General features: G+C 40.9%; 1 protein-coding gene across 3 annotated transcripts; it reads left to right on the forward strand.

Moving 5' to 3' along the window:
- The first annotated feature begins 32 nt into the window (after window positions 1-32).
- Window positions 33-16,338, forward strand: ZFAND5 (zinc finger AN1-type containing 5). Of its 3 annotated transcripts, XM_033520468.1 has the most exons (7): window positions 33-175; window positions 3,100-3,257; window positions 3,704-3,815; window positions 4,214-4,311; window positions 7,644-7,753; window positions 14,287-14,412; window positions 14,688-16,338. In XM_033520468.1, the coding sequence occupies exons 2-7, from the start codon at window positions 3,107-3,109 to the stop codon at window positions 14,850-14,852; spliced, it is 762 nt and encodes a 253-aa protein (XP_033376359.1). In that variant the 5' UTR covers window positions 33-175; window positions 3,100-3,106; the 3' UTR covers window positions 14,853-16,338. The 3 variants fall into 3 exon arrangements, with proteins under 3 accessions (XP_033376359.1, XP_015507795.1, XP_033376360.1); XM_015652309.3 differs by lacking the exon at window positions 7,644-7,753 and having other exon boundaries at window positions 42-175; window positions 14,688-14,918; XM_033520469.1 differs by lacking the exons at window positions 33-175; window positions 3,100-3,257; window positions 3,704-3,815; window positions 4,214-4,311 and adding an exon at window positions 4,340-7,475.
- Window positions 16,339-17,270: the final 932 nt, after the last annotated feature.

Here is a 17,270-nt window from a genome sequence, read left to right on the forward strand (position 1 = left end):
GTCGCTGCCGACACGGCCGCCGCTGCCGCGGCGGGAACAAAGGAGCGAAGCGGCGGCGGCGCGGCCGCCAGCCCGGCGCGCCCCGCAGCCCCCGCTCTCCCCACGACCGCCCGGAGCTATCCGCGGCTCCTTCTCCGGCGGCCGCCGCGGGGTTTGTGGCCCCCGCCGGGAACAGGTGGGTGAGATGTGGCAGGCTGGTCTCGGCTCCGCGGGGCCTTCACCGCGGCGAGGTGTGCCCAGGCCTTCTCTTGGGTGGCCTCGTTGCGTTCGGCCTTCGGCGGGGCCGGTGCGGGGCAGCGCAGGCGGCGAGACAGTGAGGTTCCTGTGTCTGCCGGCGGCGTGGGGCCTGCCGGCGGCGGGGCCGACCGTGACTCAGGCGGTTGCGAGGAGCGGCCCGGCCGGACACTCCCCGCCCGCTGCCACCGCTCCTGCCCGGCAGTCTCTCGGGTCTTTTGTGTCCGGGTGTCGGAGGAGGCGGAGGGGGTGGGCGACGCAGCTAAGACGCGCGGTACTGCGGGCGCTTGGCAGGGCCCCCCGCTTTTGTCTGAGTCAGCCACCGGACTGCACCCGCCTGGGGAGCGCCCTGCGCCGGTTCGGTTCCCCCGTACCGACGCGGGGCTCTGCCTCGCCCGAGCGCGGCCGTGAGCGGCGAGTGACCCGCGCAGCCCTTGCGCATCCTCCTTTTGTTTTGTTAATGTGTTTCTCGTGTTTATCGTGACCCCTCTTCGGGAGGAGGATGTTGAGGCAATCCGGTATTTAGGTCAGTGAGCCCGTTGCTAACGCAGTGCCCGGGTTTTGTGGCTGGTTTCAGCGCGTGTTGGGGCCCTCGTTTTTGTCGTTACGCCGGCGGTGTGGGATTGCCCGGCGGGACGGCGGCAGCCTGGCCATGGCCTCGGGGCCGAAGGGGTGACTGAGGTGCGCGGCCGGGGTCGCTAACGGGATTTATCCTCCTCCGAGTTGGGCTGGTGACGGCGGGGGTGCTGGTGGAAGGAGACCTTTTTCAATTATCTTTATCCCTCCTCTCGAAGAGGAGCGGTTGGGTGTAACCCTACCCGGCCCGGGTTGCGGGGCGCATTCGTAGAGAGATGGTTGCCCCGGGGCGCCGATCGCGGGAGGCGGCGGGCTGGTGATGCCGCATTTTCTGGGCTGCAGGTCAGCACTCCCTCTCCCCACTCCTCCTTGGAAGGAAAGGGCAGTCGGATTTCGCCGGCGCCTCCTCCCGCCGGAGCCGGCGGCCTGCAGGAGATATAAATAGGGACTGACTTCAGCGGGCGGCCGGGCGGCCCGGGCCCGTCACGCCGCCGCCTGACAGGCGGAAGCGCAGGCGCTCGTCCGCCCATGTGACCGACCCAGCGCGGCGGCAGCGGCACCGCCGAGCGGGCAGTGCCCGGCGCAGAGCTGCGGTAAGCGGTGGACAGGGGTGCCTGTGCTGTATCGGGGTTCCCACTGTCGGGAGGCTTCTTGAAAATGAACGTGGGTGAAGCGCCGGTCGCCTCCCGGAGCCTGGAAAAGCACGGCTTGTTCTGCGTTGGGTAGCAACGACTTGACCGTTCCGTTAGGGGCATGCATTGCAAGTAGTGGAAGACTCTGCAGACCAAAGGAGCTGCTTAGTGTCTAGTTTGTACTAGTATATTAGAGTTGGCACCTAAAGCAACATTAGTAAGTGGTGAAATTTGTTTTAGCGTGTTAACTTGGAAATTAAGCAAGTCAGTTGATGTTGGCAGTGCGTTTGATCTTAGCTGGTTAGTAACCAAAAGGCAGAACCAGTTTTTTTGTATTATACAGACATAGGTCTACATCTTGTCGAAGATGGCAAGTTTTTTTCAGGTTTCCTCTATGTGGTTCAGGCTTTCTTCTAGCTCCCTTGACTGGTGTGTTTGGCTGTAAAACTGTATCAGAATAAGTGTGAAGCCGTGTTGTAGCCAGAAAGGACGCTATTTATACCTGGCAGGTGTTACAAAGCTATAAAGAGTACAGCTATTTATACCTGGAAGATTAGATCCTATGACCACCGGCAGACAAGATGAGTTTTGCTTGTTTACTTTCTCCTGGTTTTGGTTTACTGTGATCCCAGAAGTTTAGTTTAGCTAAAGGTACCTGTCAGTTGCAGTTGCAGTACTAAGGGAAGCATAAGTTTACTACTTGAAGTGCGAGCTCTGTTAATTAGAAGCATTTTTATTTACACTGTAACAAATTCACTTTTGGCATATTTTACTTCTAGCAAGTGTCAGCCGTCAAATATCTCTTACTGTGACAGTTTCTGAGCAGGAAAACAGCAATCCAAAGCCTTCAGATGACATATGCACAGCTTCTACTAAATTTAAATTTTAATGCAATATTATTACATGTCCTCAATTTGTAGCAAATGCATGATTACTGTGTTCCAGTTTTATTGCCCTTGGGAATCCAGGATTTGGCAGCTATACAATTTTCTACTAACCTTGCTTTGCAGAGGTTAACAGGCAGTGAAGGTGAAAACCTTCTTTCTAACATGTTTGGCAATGATTGCCTCTGGGAAGCTTAGAAGTCTTGACACAACTTGATTAGAGAAGTTTGGTAAGATACGTAATAGAATATACTCAACAGTTTGGAGTTGTTATCTCCCTTGAAAGAGTGTTGTGAGAGTAAGTATTGCTAATGTGGAATTATCCTCAAAATGATGTGAGATAAGCACTGAAAAAGCAGGGCTTTTCTGCTGAAGTCTCTTGGCTCTTCTGGAGTCCTGCAAAAATAAGCTATGTTGTTTGTGAAAACTGTTTTGCGGGTATGAATTTAGTCTTACTCTTCATATCCCTATTAGTGCTCAGAAGGTAGTACTTAAGGAGGTTTTTTTGGCTGTCAAATTAAATTAGCCTTCACATCATACTAATACTTTCTCAGTATTAGTATGATGACACTTGTCTTAAAGGTTCATAATGATGTTACTTAGCAATAAATTGTGGTCTTGCATGGTATATTAACGTTCACATAACCCTCTTTAACCACGGTGATATCACTTGGTGGGGCAGGGTGAACAGGGTGAATTCTTAATACTTTTAACCCTGTAATTGATTTTGGTGACATGCCAGCTCCTAATGCAGTTTTTTGTTTTATTTACAGCATCGAAATGACTCAGGAGACAAACCAGACCCCAGGGCCTATGCTGTGTAGTACAGGATGTGGATTTTATGGAAATCCTAGGACAAATGGGATGTGTTCTGTTTGCTACAAAGAACATCTTCAGCGACAGCAGAATAGTGGTAGAATCAGCCCAATGGGTAAGGGTGTGGGGAATTGTTGGGGGTTTCTTTATTTCTTTTGAAATAAGTTACACAGAGGATTACAAGGAATACTAGAACATTTTTTTAGGATAACTTCTGAAAAATAAACGGAAAGAGTTTCAGTTCAATTCAGTTTGAATATTCAAAGAGAATACTACTTCAATGCACAATAAAGATAAAAATAATTTCTGTGTAATGTGTTGTGGTTTGCTTTTCACATATACTTTCCACAACCATAACTTGGTTTCCCATTTAGCCACTTCTGTTAGAATTTTCTTATGCAATGTGTATTTTGGTTATTAAGTAAAAAGTGTCTCTAAGTAAAAAGTAAAAAGCAGATGCATTGAATATGTTGTGCAGGCAGTTTGTGGCTGTATAGGAGACTATTTGATTAATGTGTTTTCTGCAATTTGTTCATAACTTGTCAAATTCTTGTTACATAGGAACAACCAGTGGTCCAAACAGTCCTACCTCAGACTCTGCATCTGTACAGAGAGCAGACACTAGCTTAAACAACTGTGAAGGTGCTGCTGGCAGCACATCTGAAAAAACAAGGTAAAATTAAGATTGTACTGTGATGGCTGAATGAGCTGTGAGTGTGCGGGAAGGCCTGCAGCAGTCCTGCGCTGTTGCAGTGAGTGTCTGCAGAGGAAAAAGGACCTGACAGGGGTCTGTGAATACATGTAAAGTGCAAAATCAGTCAAGTATTTGGTGTTGTAGTGCTGCAGTATAAAGAATGGTTTTTGTTTATGTACAGAACTAATTAGAACTGTTTTCGTCTAGGGAAACTAAAATAGAATAAAGAAGTGTATTTTGAAGATAGTAGAAGCATAGGTCAGGATAGCATTTTTGTAATGACTGAACCAGTAGTTCATTAATGGGTCTGGACAGTTCAAGGTTTTATTATGAATGTAAAGCTGATGTAAATTACGTGTTTCACTGTGCTTAAACAGAAACGTGCCTGTTGCTGCTTTGCCTGTAACACAGCAAATGACAGAAATGAGTATTTCAAGAGAAGAAGAATTGACACCAAAAACAGAGACTGAGCCAGGTATGTTATCAGATTGACACTGGGCACAACCAGGGACTTAACACAAGTTGGGGTTTGTTTACTTTCTGAGTAGCCATCTCCTGTTATGGTGGCGGTCTTAAGAAATGTGTTTAAGATGCATTTGACTACTGTCTCCTCAGAATCAAGAATCCGGCAAATCAAGAATCTCTGCAGAATCAAGAAGAACTACTAGCTGTAGTTCCACAAAAGCTTTAAAATATATGTTGTTAGTAAAATAACTGACACTCATGAGGGTTTTTAGATCCCTGACATTAGTTTTTAGAAGTGAGACACTCTAAAATCGTATTAGGGTAAGGTATTCGGTTTTGAAGTCAAACTGTTGGGATTTGCTATATTATATAGCAGAACAGTTCCAGCTAGCTCAAAATGTCTCGTTGCAGAAGGGTGCTTAATAAATTCCATTCTACAGAGGAGTGAGGCTGTGGGGGAAGGGAGAATGTGTAGTTTAAAAAAATAGAAGTTGCTTAGGGTTCTTGAACTAATTGAGTCATCCCTAGATATAACCAATGCATTGTTTCAGGGATGTAGGTAGTTGTAGCTTTAATTGTGTGTGAGTTGTCCATTTAAGAGGTTTATTCTCATGCTGGATAGTTATAGCTGGAGTAGTGAAACTTCAGTGTGTAAACTATTTCTGGGAGTGAGGCAGAGAGGGAGAGGCAACTTGCTTAACCTAACCGGTGCACAACTGAATTCATACCAGTTTGTTCAAATGGATATCTTAACGTACTTGTTTTGCACTGTAGCAAATCCAGACTTTATTTTATTTATCAGCTCTGAAACAGTTTTAAAAACTAAAAGCTGATGTAGTAGGAAGTCTGTTTACTCAAACTGAAGATAAAATCTATTTTTTTTCAGTTTTGAAGTCATTGAGATGAAAATGGCATCAGAAAGATGCTACTAAGCACTGTATCAAAGTGATTTTTATATAATTCTATCTTTGCCAACAAAATTGGTCTGATGTTTGATGTTTAATTGTTCAGTATTTGTACAGAGGCTTTTACCATTTTCCTAAGTCATGCTGAGTCAAGGTTGTGTGACATGAACTAAAGTACAATTATACAATATATTAGGGTTTTTTCATTATGTATGGACTAAAAGGGAATTTTTGCAGTTATTAACTCTCTGTAGCTGATGTCGTCTGAAAAGGCTTTTGTTATGTGACTGAAAAGTAATTTTGACTTTGCAACAGTATTCATTAACCCGTTGTGTTAGGAAATTCCACTGGAATGCGTCAAGAAGGAAATAGGAATACATAAAACAGTAGTAATGCAGCAGTAAAAGGTGATTTTACTTTTCTTGGAATAGTTGTCATTTTGCCAGCCATAAAGAAGGTCTTTAGTTATTGTTGATACATAACCTGTTTTTCAGGTACTGTGGGTCAGCTGTCTGATAGGTCACACAACTGACTATCGATGAGAATGAGGGAAAAAATCTAGAGCAGCTCAGAGATACTTAGGAATTGTAGTAAATGATCTCACAGGTTGAAACCAGTAAAAGCTGTCACAGGCTTGTGTAGAGATGATTGGAAATACTACCATAGAATTTAAGTACTCGTGGAAAAAACGTGAAGAACTAACTGCCTCCTGAAAGACCATACCTGTAAATTCATGAGGCAGCTTCAGCTGCTCTAATGCACAAGTTCCCTTTTAAGTATTATTGTTTGGCACAGATCCTAGACAGCATAAGATAATGTCCTTATATACTATTCTTAGGATTTGTTGGACATCTTAAATTAGCAGTGTTGACTATATTTAGTGGTGCATTACTGTGTGTCTTGCAGGCACAAGAGAAACAGACCTAGACTTTTTATAAAAAATATTCCTGGTGTATCTGGACTAGGCAGATTTTTTTCCATTTTGTGTTGGTATCCCAAGGACAAACTAGAACAGCAGTAAATAATTCGCATCACCTAGAGCAACAAAAGTTAATACTTTCTTTGAGGTGTGATTCTCTAAGATAATGCAGTCATGGAGTTGTTAATGAAATACAGTGTAGCTGATAGCATATCCTGACACTAGGGACAATTTCATAACCAGATGGTAATAGATCATGAGCTGTATCTTCAAGAGTATGAAGTCACATTCTCTTCTGCCAGATGTTCATTAGCAAAAGAAATTTTGTATGTTTCCCTTATGAATCAGAAGGTTTAAAAGAAGGATTTCGTCTGGTAACTGCTTATTTTTTTGCAATCTTGTAGCATAAAACTATACTTTTTTGCTTTTGGAATTGATACAGCTGACAAGAACATAGAAAAATTAAGAAAAAATTAAGCTATGAAGCTTGACAAGCTTGTTTCTTTTGATTTTGTTGGGATTTTGGTTTTTTTCTTCTTTGCTCAGGTTGAGGTTGCAACCTAGATTCACCTTCAGAACAAATCTGGTGCTAAGACAATTAATTGTACATTAACATCTGAAGAAAGGCATGGTAGACGGTAACTTGGTTGTAGCTCTCATGGTTGTTTTCTTTAACTTGTAGTGGACTGAGTCTGACTGGATGCCAGGCACCCACCAAATCTTCTCTATCGCTCCCCTCCATAGCTGGACAGAGAAGAGAATATAAAATCAGGGGTTAATGGGTTGAGATAAGGATGGGGAGAGATCACCAAATACCATCATGGGCAAAACAGGCTAAGTGATAGTTTATCGTTAAAAAGATCAGAATAGGATAATGAGAAGTAAAAACATTTCTGTACCTCCTACCCCAGTGGGCCAGGGAATAAATGATGGTTGTGGTCAGTTTATCACCTGAGGCTCCTACTGCTCACAGAGAGGAGTTATTGCACCTTGCTGCACCAAGGAGTCCCTCCCACTGAAGAGAGTTCTTCCATGAACTTCTTCAGCATGAGTCAGTGTTATGAGCAGCAGCTCCCCGAGAACTGCTGCAACATGAGTTCATCCTATGGGCAATGGCATCCCTCAAACTGCCACAGTGTCACTTTTCCATGGGGTGCAGTTGTTCAAGGACAGCCTGCTCCTGCATAGGAGCAGGGCTTCTCTCTCCACAGGTCTCCCATGGGGTCACAGCCTTCCTTCAGGCATCCCCCTGCTCTGGTGGGGGGATCCTCCCTGGCCTGTGGGTGGATCTCTGCCTGCTTGTGGATCTCCAGGGGCTGCAAGGGCTTAGCTGCTGCACCACGGCTGCAGGTGAATCTCAGCCCCAGCACCTGGAGCACCTCCTGCCTCTCCTTCCCCACTGACTCTGGTGTCTGCAAAGTTGTTCTTCTCGCATGTTCTCACTCAACTCTTCTCTGGATGGAATTGCAACTGTGCAACAACTTCTGTTTTTCTTTCTGCTTAAATATGTTACCACAGAGGTGTTGCCACCATTTCTGGTTGGCCACAAAGGGGAGCATCCCACTTTGGAGTCACCAGAGATTGGCTCTGCCAGACTTCGAAGAAACTTCTACCATTTTCTGAGAGAGGTAACCTCTGTAGCCTCTTGTAGCCAAAACCAGGCCATGCAAAACCAATACACCACTAAAAATCAGTGGTTTTGAAAACAAATTTATTTAAACAATTGTATTGTTTTAATGCATAGCATATTATTAGCATTTTCTTAGACCTTTTGCAGGTGAGTTGCTGAATGGTCAGCCTCTAGTCAGGTCTGTCAGTGTTTCCATACATAGTATCAGCACTGGCTCAAGGGACTAGTACTTTTTGTGGTTGTTTGTTGCTGTTATTTAGGGATTTTGGAGTTGGGTTGGGTTTTTTAATGCAGTAATGCTCTTGTTTAGAAAGTAGTGTTACATGCAAGTAGTATTGCTTATAAAAAAGTGAACAAGAAATTGAACAGATAATGGTATTTTGTAAATTAAGTATTTTAAAAATACTTAAATACTGATAACTTCCATCCCTGCTGTAACCTACCCTTTCATTCAACCACAGCAGCATTAGAAGACAGTAGGCGACGGTGGTTGGCACCTCTTTGCTTTCTTTCAAGCTCTTAGGGTTAGAGCTCTTCTACAGCTGTTAGGCATTCCGGTTGAGAGACCCTATAATGGGTTACTCTTGCTTTGCTATGTTATAGGTAGAGCCAGTGTGTTGCAGGTAATACTGTGAGTAAGATGTAAGCATGGTAGCTTGAGATCTGATAAGATCAAGATGTAAGTACATGGTGTGCCTTAAATCTGGTTGTAATGAGTGCCTTGTTAGTTGTGGTTAGTTTTCACACTTGGCTGTAATAATTTCACCGTGTTTCTCTCTGTAAACTGTTCTGTTGAATTAGTAACATTTTCTCATATGATAATTCTGTATTGTGTTCAAAATAATTAGCTTTTCTTCATGTTTCCCATGTCCGCTGCAGCTTTGGTAAATGCTCCTGATTGAAAAATTTCAGAAATGAAATCTCTTGTAAGCCCTGAAGCTGTCCACTGCATACAGAAAAGCTGAGGACATAAATGCTGGTGCTGTGTGTTTTGGTGATAGCACATTATTATTATTCTAATAGTGATACACCACACATGTCAGGTCTTCATAATAACCAAATTAAACTGTGTTTCTGTGTGATACTGAAACCAAGGAATCTTTATTTTGTGTTAATGTGGCATATTGAATTAAGACATTAAATACACAAATACACGAGTGAGAGTTGGACTTGCAGAATGTGAGTGGCATGCTGCAGAACATTTCTGTTCCTGCTCTTCAGCATGAAAGAAAGCATGATGGAGGTTTGTTCTGCAGCCTTCCATCACTGGCACCTAGGTCGAAATAGCAGTTGTAGTTCCTGAGGAAAAGCTTGATAAAACATTACAGGTACTACCCATCTTTCTAGACTAAAATTGTATGTACAAGCACTTTGTTGTCATAGATTAACCCAGTCTGGCAGCTAAGTACTGTGTAGTCACTCACTTGGTTCTTGCTCCCCAGTGGGGAAGACGATTACAGGGTGAAAAACTAAACCCTGTGGGTTAAGATAAAAATAACTTAATAATTAAAGTAAAATAAGCAATACTGTTGACAATAACAATATAATTGTAATGAAAAGAGGGGAAAGAAGAATAAACCCCATGAACTTCACAAGTGATGCATACTACATTTGGTCAACATGCCCCTATTTATTTATTGGGAAGGGTGTTATGTTGTGTGGAATATTCCTTTGGTTAGCTCATTGTGGTCAGCTGTCCCAGTGATGCTCCCTCCAGTCTTTTTGTGTACTTGTTTGCTTGCAGAGCACATGACACTGAAAAGTCTTTGTTTTAAAGTAAAAGCACTATTTAGCAACACTTAAAACATTAGTGTTATTAATACTATCAGCATTATTCTCATACTGAATCCAAAATACAGCAGCATACGAGCTCCTGAGAATAAAACAACTCTATCCCAACTGAAACCAGGACAATTGTGGTAATGTGTAGTATGAGGATGGTATTGTTTCTAGTACTTCTACTACTGCTATTGTTTCAGCTCCAGAACAGCAGAAATGCATCTAATGTCTTTTGGATAACTTCTGACTTTACCTTTTCACCCTTGTTGTGTTTTCCATTTCTTCAATGGTGGGAGTTGGCAGTTAAAATCAAGTCATGGTCCTTAAATTAATTTTTTTCCCCTGTGCTTTTAAGAATTTGTGCCACTGTTATCTGTGAAGTTTAGGGTGCTTAGATCTAATTTTGCTGAATTTTTCTTCAGTCAGAGAAGCTTCTAAAACCTTTATTCTGTTACTTTTGTATCCCTTTCTGGTCACTTTTGATATGGGGAATGTTAGGAAATAGTACTGATTTATTTTCAGTGTATCTTCTTCAACTGAAACATCAGATTCATTCCTGTCCAGTGTGAAATCTATAATACTGGTAAGATACATGTTTTTTTTTGAAGCAGCTGTACTGTTTTATATAAGAAAAACTACTGACAGCTTTGAGTATTCTTTCTTAGAGTGGTTTCTAATTTTGAGTGGCACTCCTATGGGTCTAAGAGGAACTTTATTCCCAGCTTGTAGAACCTTTTTGCATGCAGACTGAGTTGGTGTTGTGCTTTGTCATGTGGCTGACTGGTTCTATTGGTGGCCTTGCTGTTCCTCTCGTAAAAATGTCTTATCTTTAGGCTAAATTTGAAGGAAAACTTCCCAAATTTATGATGAAATGCATGCATCTAGACTTATTCAGGCATCCACTTTTAGTATAGGATTATGTTACATTAATTTATCATTGATTTGCTAGGGTAATAGTGATTGTTGGGCATGATGGTAATGCATCTTTATAGTGCTTACAGGCAATCATTTAAGACCAAAATATTTGTTAATAAAAGCCAGTTCTGGAAATGAGTTGTTCCTAAAGTTTCTGGCATTGTAGTAGGAGACCTGATCTGGTAAAATTTGAATGAAGTAAATCTTTGCAGGTCTTGAGCCAGAGATGGGAGTGGACATGACCAAGGTGATGGAGTGGGCTACACAGAACCATAGAACCATTTGGGTTGGAAAGGGCCGTATAGATCATCTAGTTCCAACCTCTGTTCCTGTGCATCACTATTCTTAAAGAATTTCTGTCTAACAGAAATCTAATCTAATACAATTCTCTCTTGTAATTGAAAAAATTTTCCTCTGGTCTAGTCACTATCTGCCCATGTCTAAATCTATCCCTCTGTTTTACAAGCCCTCTAAGCTTGGAAAGGCTTCAATAAGGTATTCCTAGAACCTTGTCATCTCCATGCTGAGCAACCCCATCTTTCTCAGCTCAGCTTCATAGGGGTGACACTTCAGCCCCCTGAACATTTTCATGACCCTCTTCTGGTGTTAACCCAGCAGATTGACATCTTTCCTGTGCTGAGGTCAGAGCCCAGAGCTGGGTTCAGCACTCCAGATGGAATCTAATGCAGAGTAGATGCACAGGTCTTGAGCCCATTACTGAAGTTTGTCCAGATCTCCCTGTTCCTCCTTCATGCTGAGGGAGCACTTAATCCTACTTTCTGTGTAACTGATTGAGATATTCAAGAGAGGGGTCCCAAGACAGAGCCCTGAGGGCTCTTGTCTCCACCTGGCTCGCTAGTCTCCACCTGGCTCGCTAGTCTCCACCTGGACATATAGCCATTGACCACACCTCTCTGGCTGTGTCCATACAGTTAATTCCTTATCCACAACATAGTCCATCCTTCAAATCCGTGTTCCTGCAGTTTGGAGATCAGTATGAGAAAGCCCATGCATGCCGGTATGAGCTCTTTTACAGTGGCAAGAAGTTTTAGTGGTGAGGAGTTTGCTTCATCTGAGCACTGTTACCGAGGAAGCAGGTCAACAGGTACCAGTAGCCACTATTTTCCAGCTTTTGGCATCTTTTCAGCTACCCATTCTGTAGTGATAGATAAATCTTTAGAGCACTTTGATTAACACTGTGTGATTTCTGGCATGAACTAAATTTACTGTCTTGAGGCCTGGAATTGCACTTGCCCTGTTGGATTTGTCTTTTGTGTTAAAGGAAGCCTTTTGTGACAAGCAACTGTAAGAACAGTATTTTGATTTAAGTGGGCTCCTCATGTCGTGGCAGAACAACTACAGTTTGCGGTATTTTTCATCTACAGGTTGATGAAAAAGGAGTTTTGTTCTGAGCTTTAGGGGACACAGTAGGCAGCTTTTTCTTCTGTCCTCACCATTACTCAGGAGCACATATATGAACACTTAACATCATAAAAGCCAATCAGACTAAAGTCTGCTGGCATGAAATAATAGGAGGATCCTTTATTCTTGGAAAGTAATAAATGGAACATTTTCGTTTGTATTTAGGGAGCTATGTCCTCTCTTGTCCCCCTTTTTAGTGACCATTACTGCATGTTGTGTACTGCTTTTCCTCCTTGGAAGATGTTTTAGTTATGGGGGAAGGATCCTATTCAGCAGCCCTTTCAGGAAATGCGCTGCTACAGTTTCTGAGGATCACTTTCATCACTTAGTGGTGACATCATTGTGGGCTGCCATTGTTGCAGTTTCTTGATGCAAAGATGGAAGTATATCTGTAGTAATTGGTAACATTTTCCCTGGATTAATTTGTTCTCAGAGGATGTGTTTTGTAGCAGAGTGATCTACTAAGCTGTCTTCTTGACTTGGTAATTCCTAGGAAGGTGCTGTTTTAATTTTTGCTTCCTTGTTGACATGTGTTAGGCAGTAATATAAATGGTTCTTTTCTCATTTTCTCTTAGTGTATGTTGTAAATGACTTTGTCAGTGTTCATTTGCCCCCCCTCTACACTTTCTTTTGCACAAGATTGAAACAGCATGCAACATCATCAAATTTTTAAGTTAGTTTTGACATAGATGAAGCTTTCCCTTAGCTAACTACACACCAAATTGCAATGTGCATGTTTCTGGTTCCTCTTATTCATCTGTCTTGGCTTACATTAGCATTTCATTTTGAAACAAACTAGCGATATAACAAGTCTTAATAAAAGAGGTTTGACTATGCTTTTGGGGAGGTGTTCAGTATTTTTGTTTTTTTAAGGCCATAGCTGATGGCTGTTGGTCAAGGTGCATAACATCCAACAGGTATACTCTGTGATATTGCTGGCTGTTAAACAAAATTTTTGTCACAGGCTTTTTGGTAGACAAACTGGTACTGAACACTGATTTTCTTAGGATTTAAGAGCAAGTTCAGAGTGTCGTATTTGTTCATGTTCAGATTTTCAAGATTTTCATCTTGAAAATCTTCATCAAAACAAATGGTTTTCACAAAAAACAAAGTTGTAAAGTATCTGCAAAAAAGACAGGTAAATGACCTTGCTTATTCATTAGGACTGTTGATATAAGAAGTATAAGAAAATATTAGCAGTCATTTGTTTTACTGCATAAGATTTTTTTGGTGATGGGCACTGAAGGGACCCTGTTACTTCTGAGAGTTTGTTGCTTATAAGTCTTGTTTAGATTATGAAGTCCTGCCTGGGGCCTTGTGTGGCGAATTGTGAAGTTTTCTATGACAATACAAGCACAATTTTAAAATAACAAGTACTATTCAAAAGAATCTCAACAAATTATATTTGTATGAAGTTAATTGCAAATACATCCTTGAGGCTTATAGTCTCCATTTATTATGAAATGTATTATGTAGTTAATAGACTTGTGATAGATGTTATCATACACTGGGAGTGCTCAGCAAACTTGTACCAAGAGCAGGTATTACAGTTGTGTACAAGTGCATCTCTCAGCTTTCCTTAATTCCAGTTTTGGATATGAAGAGGATAGCAATTTTAAAAATTAAATTTTTTTGGGGAAAAACATGTTTTTCAATAAAACAGCTGTGTCTAAAGATGTTCTAAAGATGTCTAAAGAGGCAATTATGAAAGTATTCATTTTGACTGTACCTGCTTGAACACTGAAACTAAATAAATTACAATTATTTTACAAAAAAATACACATGCAATGCAAATCTGTACTTTATTATTTAAATGAAGGCTCTTTTGAACAGTGTATTTTGTAGCTGTGTTCTGGGTCTGTCACAGAATTAACTTCTTAGCAGCTGTCTTAGCTTCCTAGCTGCTGTCTTGGTGAGCTGCTTTAGATAACTGACTTCACTGCAAAAGTGGCAAAACAAGCCACTGCTATAGCGGGAACATATTACTGAAATTCATTTTTTTCTAAAATATGTTCCTGTTAGTTATGTTTCCTACAGAGGTACCTGTATGCAGCAACTTCAGCTGTGACAGTATTGGTACTGTTTTATATTTAAGTGTTGCTTGATCATATGATTTATTTAAATATGAAATGTGTACATGGAATTTCTGTCATGCTTTTCAAGCCCATAAAGGTATGATGAATAACTGCCATATATTTTCTAGTTGGTTGAAATGTGGGGAAAAATCTGAGTATCTCAAGTAGAGTCGGAAGGGATGAGTAAAGTACCTAAAAATCCTTATTTCTGATTCACATTTTTAGACTACATGAGTTTATGTAGTGGGTGAATTAATCCTTAATGTAGGCATACTACTGGATACCTAGTGAAGTCAGGAAAAGCAAATTTAACCCTTATTTCCTTTACATGCTTTAACAGTTGTTACTCAACCAAGTCCATCAGTTTCTCAGCCTGGTACTTCAGAAAGTGAAGAGAGAGCTGCTGAACTGCCGAAACCAAAGAAGAACAGATGTTTCATGTGCAGGAAGAAGGTTGGCCTTACAGGTATGAGGATACTGTCAATTTTAAACAAATTTGCATGATTTGATGATTTGATCTACCTCTTGCTAGATTAAACTTGTCAAAATACATGTTCTGTAAAATTTAGCTGCTTCTTCACAATTCACATGATTAAGTAAACTTTTGGGTTAGGGTTAGGGTTTCTTACTGTGTATGTCATAGTAGAGAGACATATGCATATGTAGTGACTGCACCCTTAATTAATATCCTTAATTAAAAACTAATATTCCTGGTAATGTTGCTTCTTTTTCTGTGTACAGGATTTGACTGCCGATGTGGAAACCTATTTTGTGGACTTCACCGTTATTCTGACAAGCATAATTGCCCATATGATTATAAAGCAGAAGCTGCAGCAAAAATCAGAAAAGAGAATCCAGTTGTGGTGGCTGAAAAAATTCAGAGAATATAAATTAATCTGCTTGTGAAAAGACTGACTGACTCTTTGTGGGGCTTTTTTTTTTTCAATACATCCTAAAAACATGAGAAGAGCAGATGCATGGTCATTTTCCTTTGTTTTCCAGAGTTTTACTTCTAGTCCTGTCTGTCTAAACAATACTTCAAATGTTTGGGTGTTTGATACAGGCAGAATTGGATAGATACAGCCATTGAAAATATATATATGCCCTCCCCAGAATAGATGGATGATCAGAACCCTGCACAGGAATACACATGCACAGAGACAGACTCTAGTTCACGTGTGCCAAACAGATGTATGCAATCTGCATGTGTGCAGCAGCTCTGCCTTTTGAGATGTGCATGAGTTGTTTAATGTTCGGTTATTGTTATATGCCTGTTTTGGAGAAGGATACATCAAAACAGTTGGCAGTCTACTTCTATCATTTAAAATCTCATTCTACTTTTAGTTGCCACACTCCATTTTAGTTTTCCAGCAGAATGCTGTGTAGATGGGTCTACCATCCCAGTAACATGAGTGTCAATGCCATATTTAAGTCACTTAAAAACTGCACTGAGCAAAACAGAAAAATTCAGATACATATGAGAGGAAAATTGTTTTGTAAAAATTACATTAACTTTAGAATCTAGAAAAAAGTTCCCAAAGGAATGTCCCATTAGGAGCTTCTGAACTGGCCTGCAACAGAGTTGTCTGCTTTTCCTTGCGTAGCTAAAAATGTTGTGTAGCACAATATTGTAAGACTGGTTTTCAAAAAACAGTTACAAATGTTTCTAGACATATCACATCATCTCTATCAAGCAACACGGGTCTAAATAAGTTGCTGAAATACTAGAGCAGTTTACTATTCATGTATTAGTTATGTTCTGTGTGTTCCAAGTTCAGAAGAATATTAGGAATTAATTTTTCTAGTTTTAAATGTAACAGTTGCACCGTTCTGCATGGAAAACCATACCTAACATGGCTGCTGTAGACTTAAATGGTAGCTGGAACCACTCTTGGAGGACTGCTTTTATCATTTTTAATTGTACTTGGGTATAGGACTGTAGTGTTCTTGGGTGTATTGCATGGGCTGCGTTATCTGGCATTGTACAATAACAACTCTAGAAAAGGCAGTATTCTTCACTGATGCTTGTCTGGTAATATATATCACTTCTGTGTTATAATGGAAGGGGTTTTTGTGATGTATGAAACTTGGTTTTTTTATATAGACAAATACGGTTTAGACTAGTGTTGTGGTAATGCCTGTTCTCATCTGTAAATAGTTACATACGTACACAAGGCACTACTTCTGGCCTGATTTTTATTGCCAGTGTTCAGTCTTGGTTTTTACTTCACTATTAAAAGCGTCAGGTTTTCGCTTCTAACTTTGTTCTTCTGAGTTATTAGATATGCAAACATGTACAGATAGTTCATATTTATGTATTGCACATAAGCTACCCAGCATCTATGCTATATTGTATTATGTAAATAATAAAAATAATGTACAGAAGGAAATATTTCCTTTTATGGTAGTCCATTGGTTTTAGTTCTTACTCTAATGAGAATGTGACCTTGCAGAGGCTCAAGTGCGAAGCTTAATGTAAGTTCTTACAGATGTTGTCTTAGGTGTAAGCTTGCCCATGTCCTTATTTAGATATACCAGCTTTTCGTGAGACAAATTGCATAAGCAACTGGAATGCAGGTAACTACTTGATGACCTGACAAAAATGCCAGAAAACAATCATGTGCTTTAAAGAGAGAAGAGGAAAATATTAGCAATAAACTGCTAACTTAGTTCCAGTGGATCTGTCATGATAGAGCTAGTACACTGACTAAGCTGTTATACCTATGTCCTCACTAGCAGACCATGGCAGAGTTACTGTCTCTGTCCACAACCAAATATAGGAGGTAAAAGTGCCTGGTTTATCCTTTCCAGTGGGAAGGAAAAGGATACAGTACACTGCACATGTTGCAATGGAGGAAGATGTCAGTACTGGATGATCTGTAAAAATTGCTTATATCAGAAGTCATCCCACCAGTCAGCTGGTAAGTTAATACTCCACCCACTGTCTGTACCTCCAGTAAGGGAACTACAGGCATGCTTTGGGACTTCATCAAGGGACTGCTTTAAAGCACCAAAATGACAGTATTTCTACCTTTTGTATTAAAGCAACATCAGCAACTCCACTACAGCTTAAAGGTGGTGTAAAGGTGTTGGTTTTTGTTTGTTTGTTTTTTACCTGAGAATGCCCTGTAGGTGGATGTTTGAGTAACTGAGGACATTTCTGCTTGAAAGGGCACAGCCTAATATAGCTGAACCAAAGACTGATCTCTAACAGTATGAAGAGTTGACTTCTGAAGGATGCAAAAATAGCAGAAAACCAGCAGTCTGTGATTTGATGTAAATTAAATGAAAATAATGGTAAAGATGGGAGTACTGAAATAAATG

Source organism: Parus major, chromosome Z, assembly GCF_001522545.3.
Source record: "Parus major isolate Abel chromosome Z, Parus_major1.1, whole genome shotgun sequence".
In the NCBI taxonomy this organism is placed as follows: domain Eukaryota; kingdom Metazoa; phylum Chordata; class Aves; order Passeriformes; family Paridae; genus Parus; species Parus major.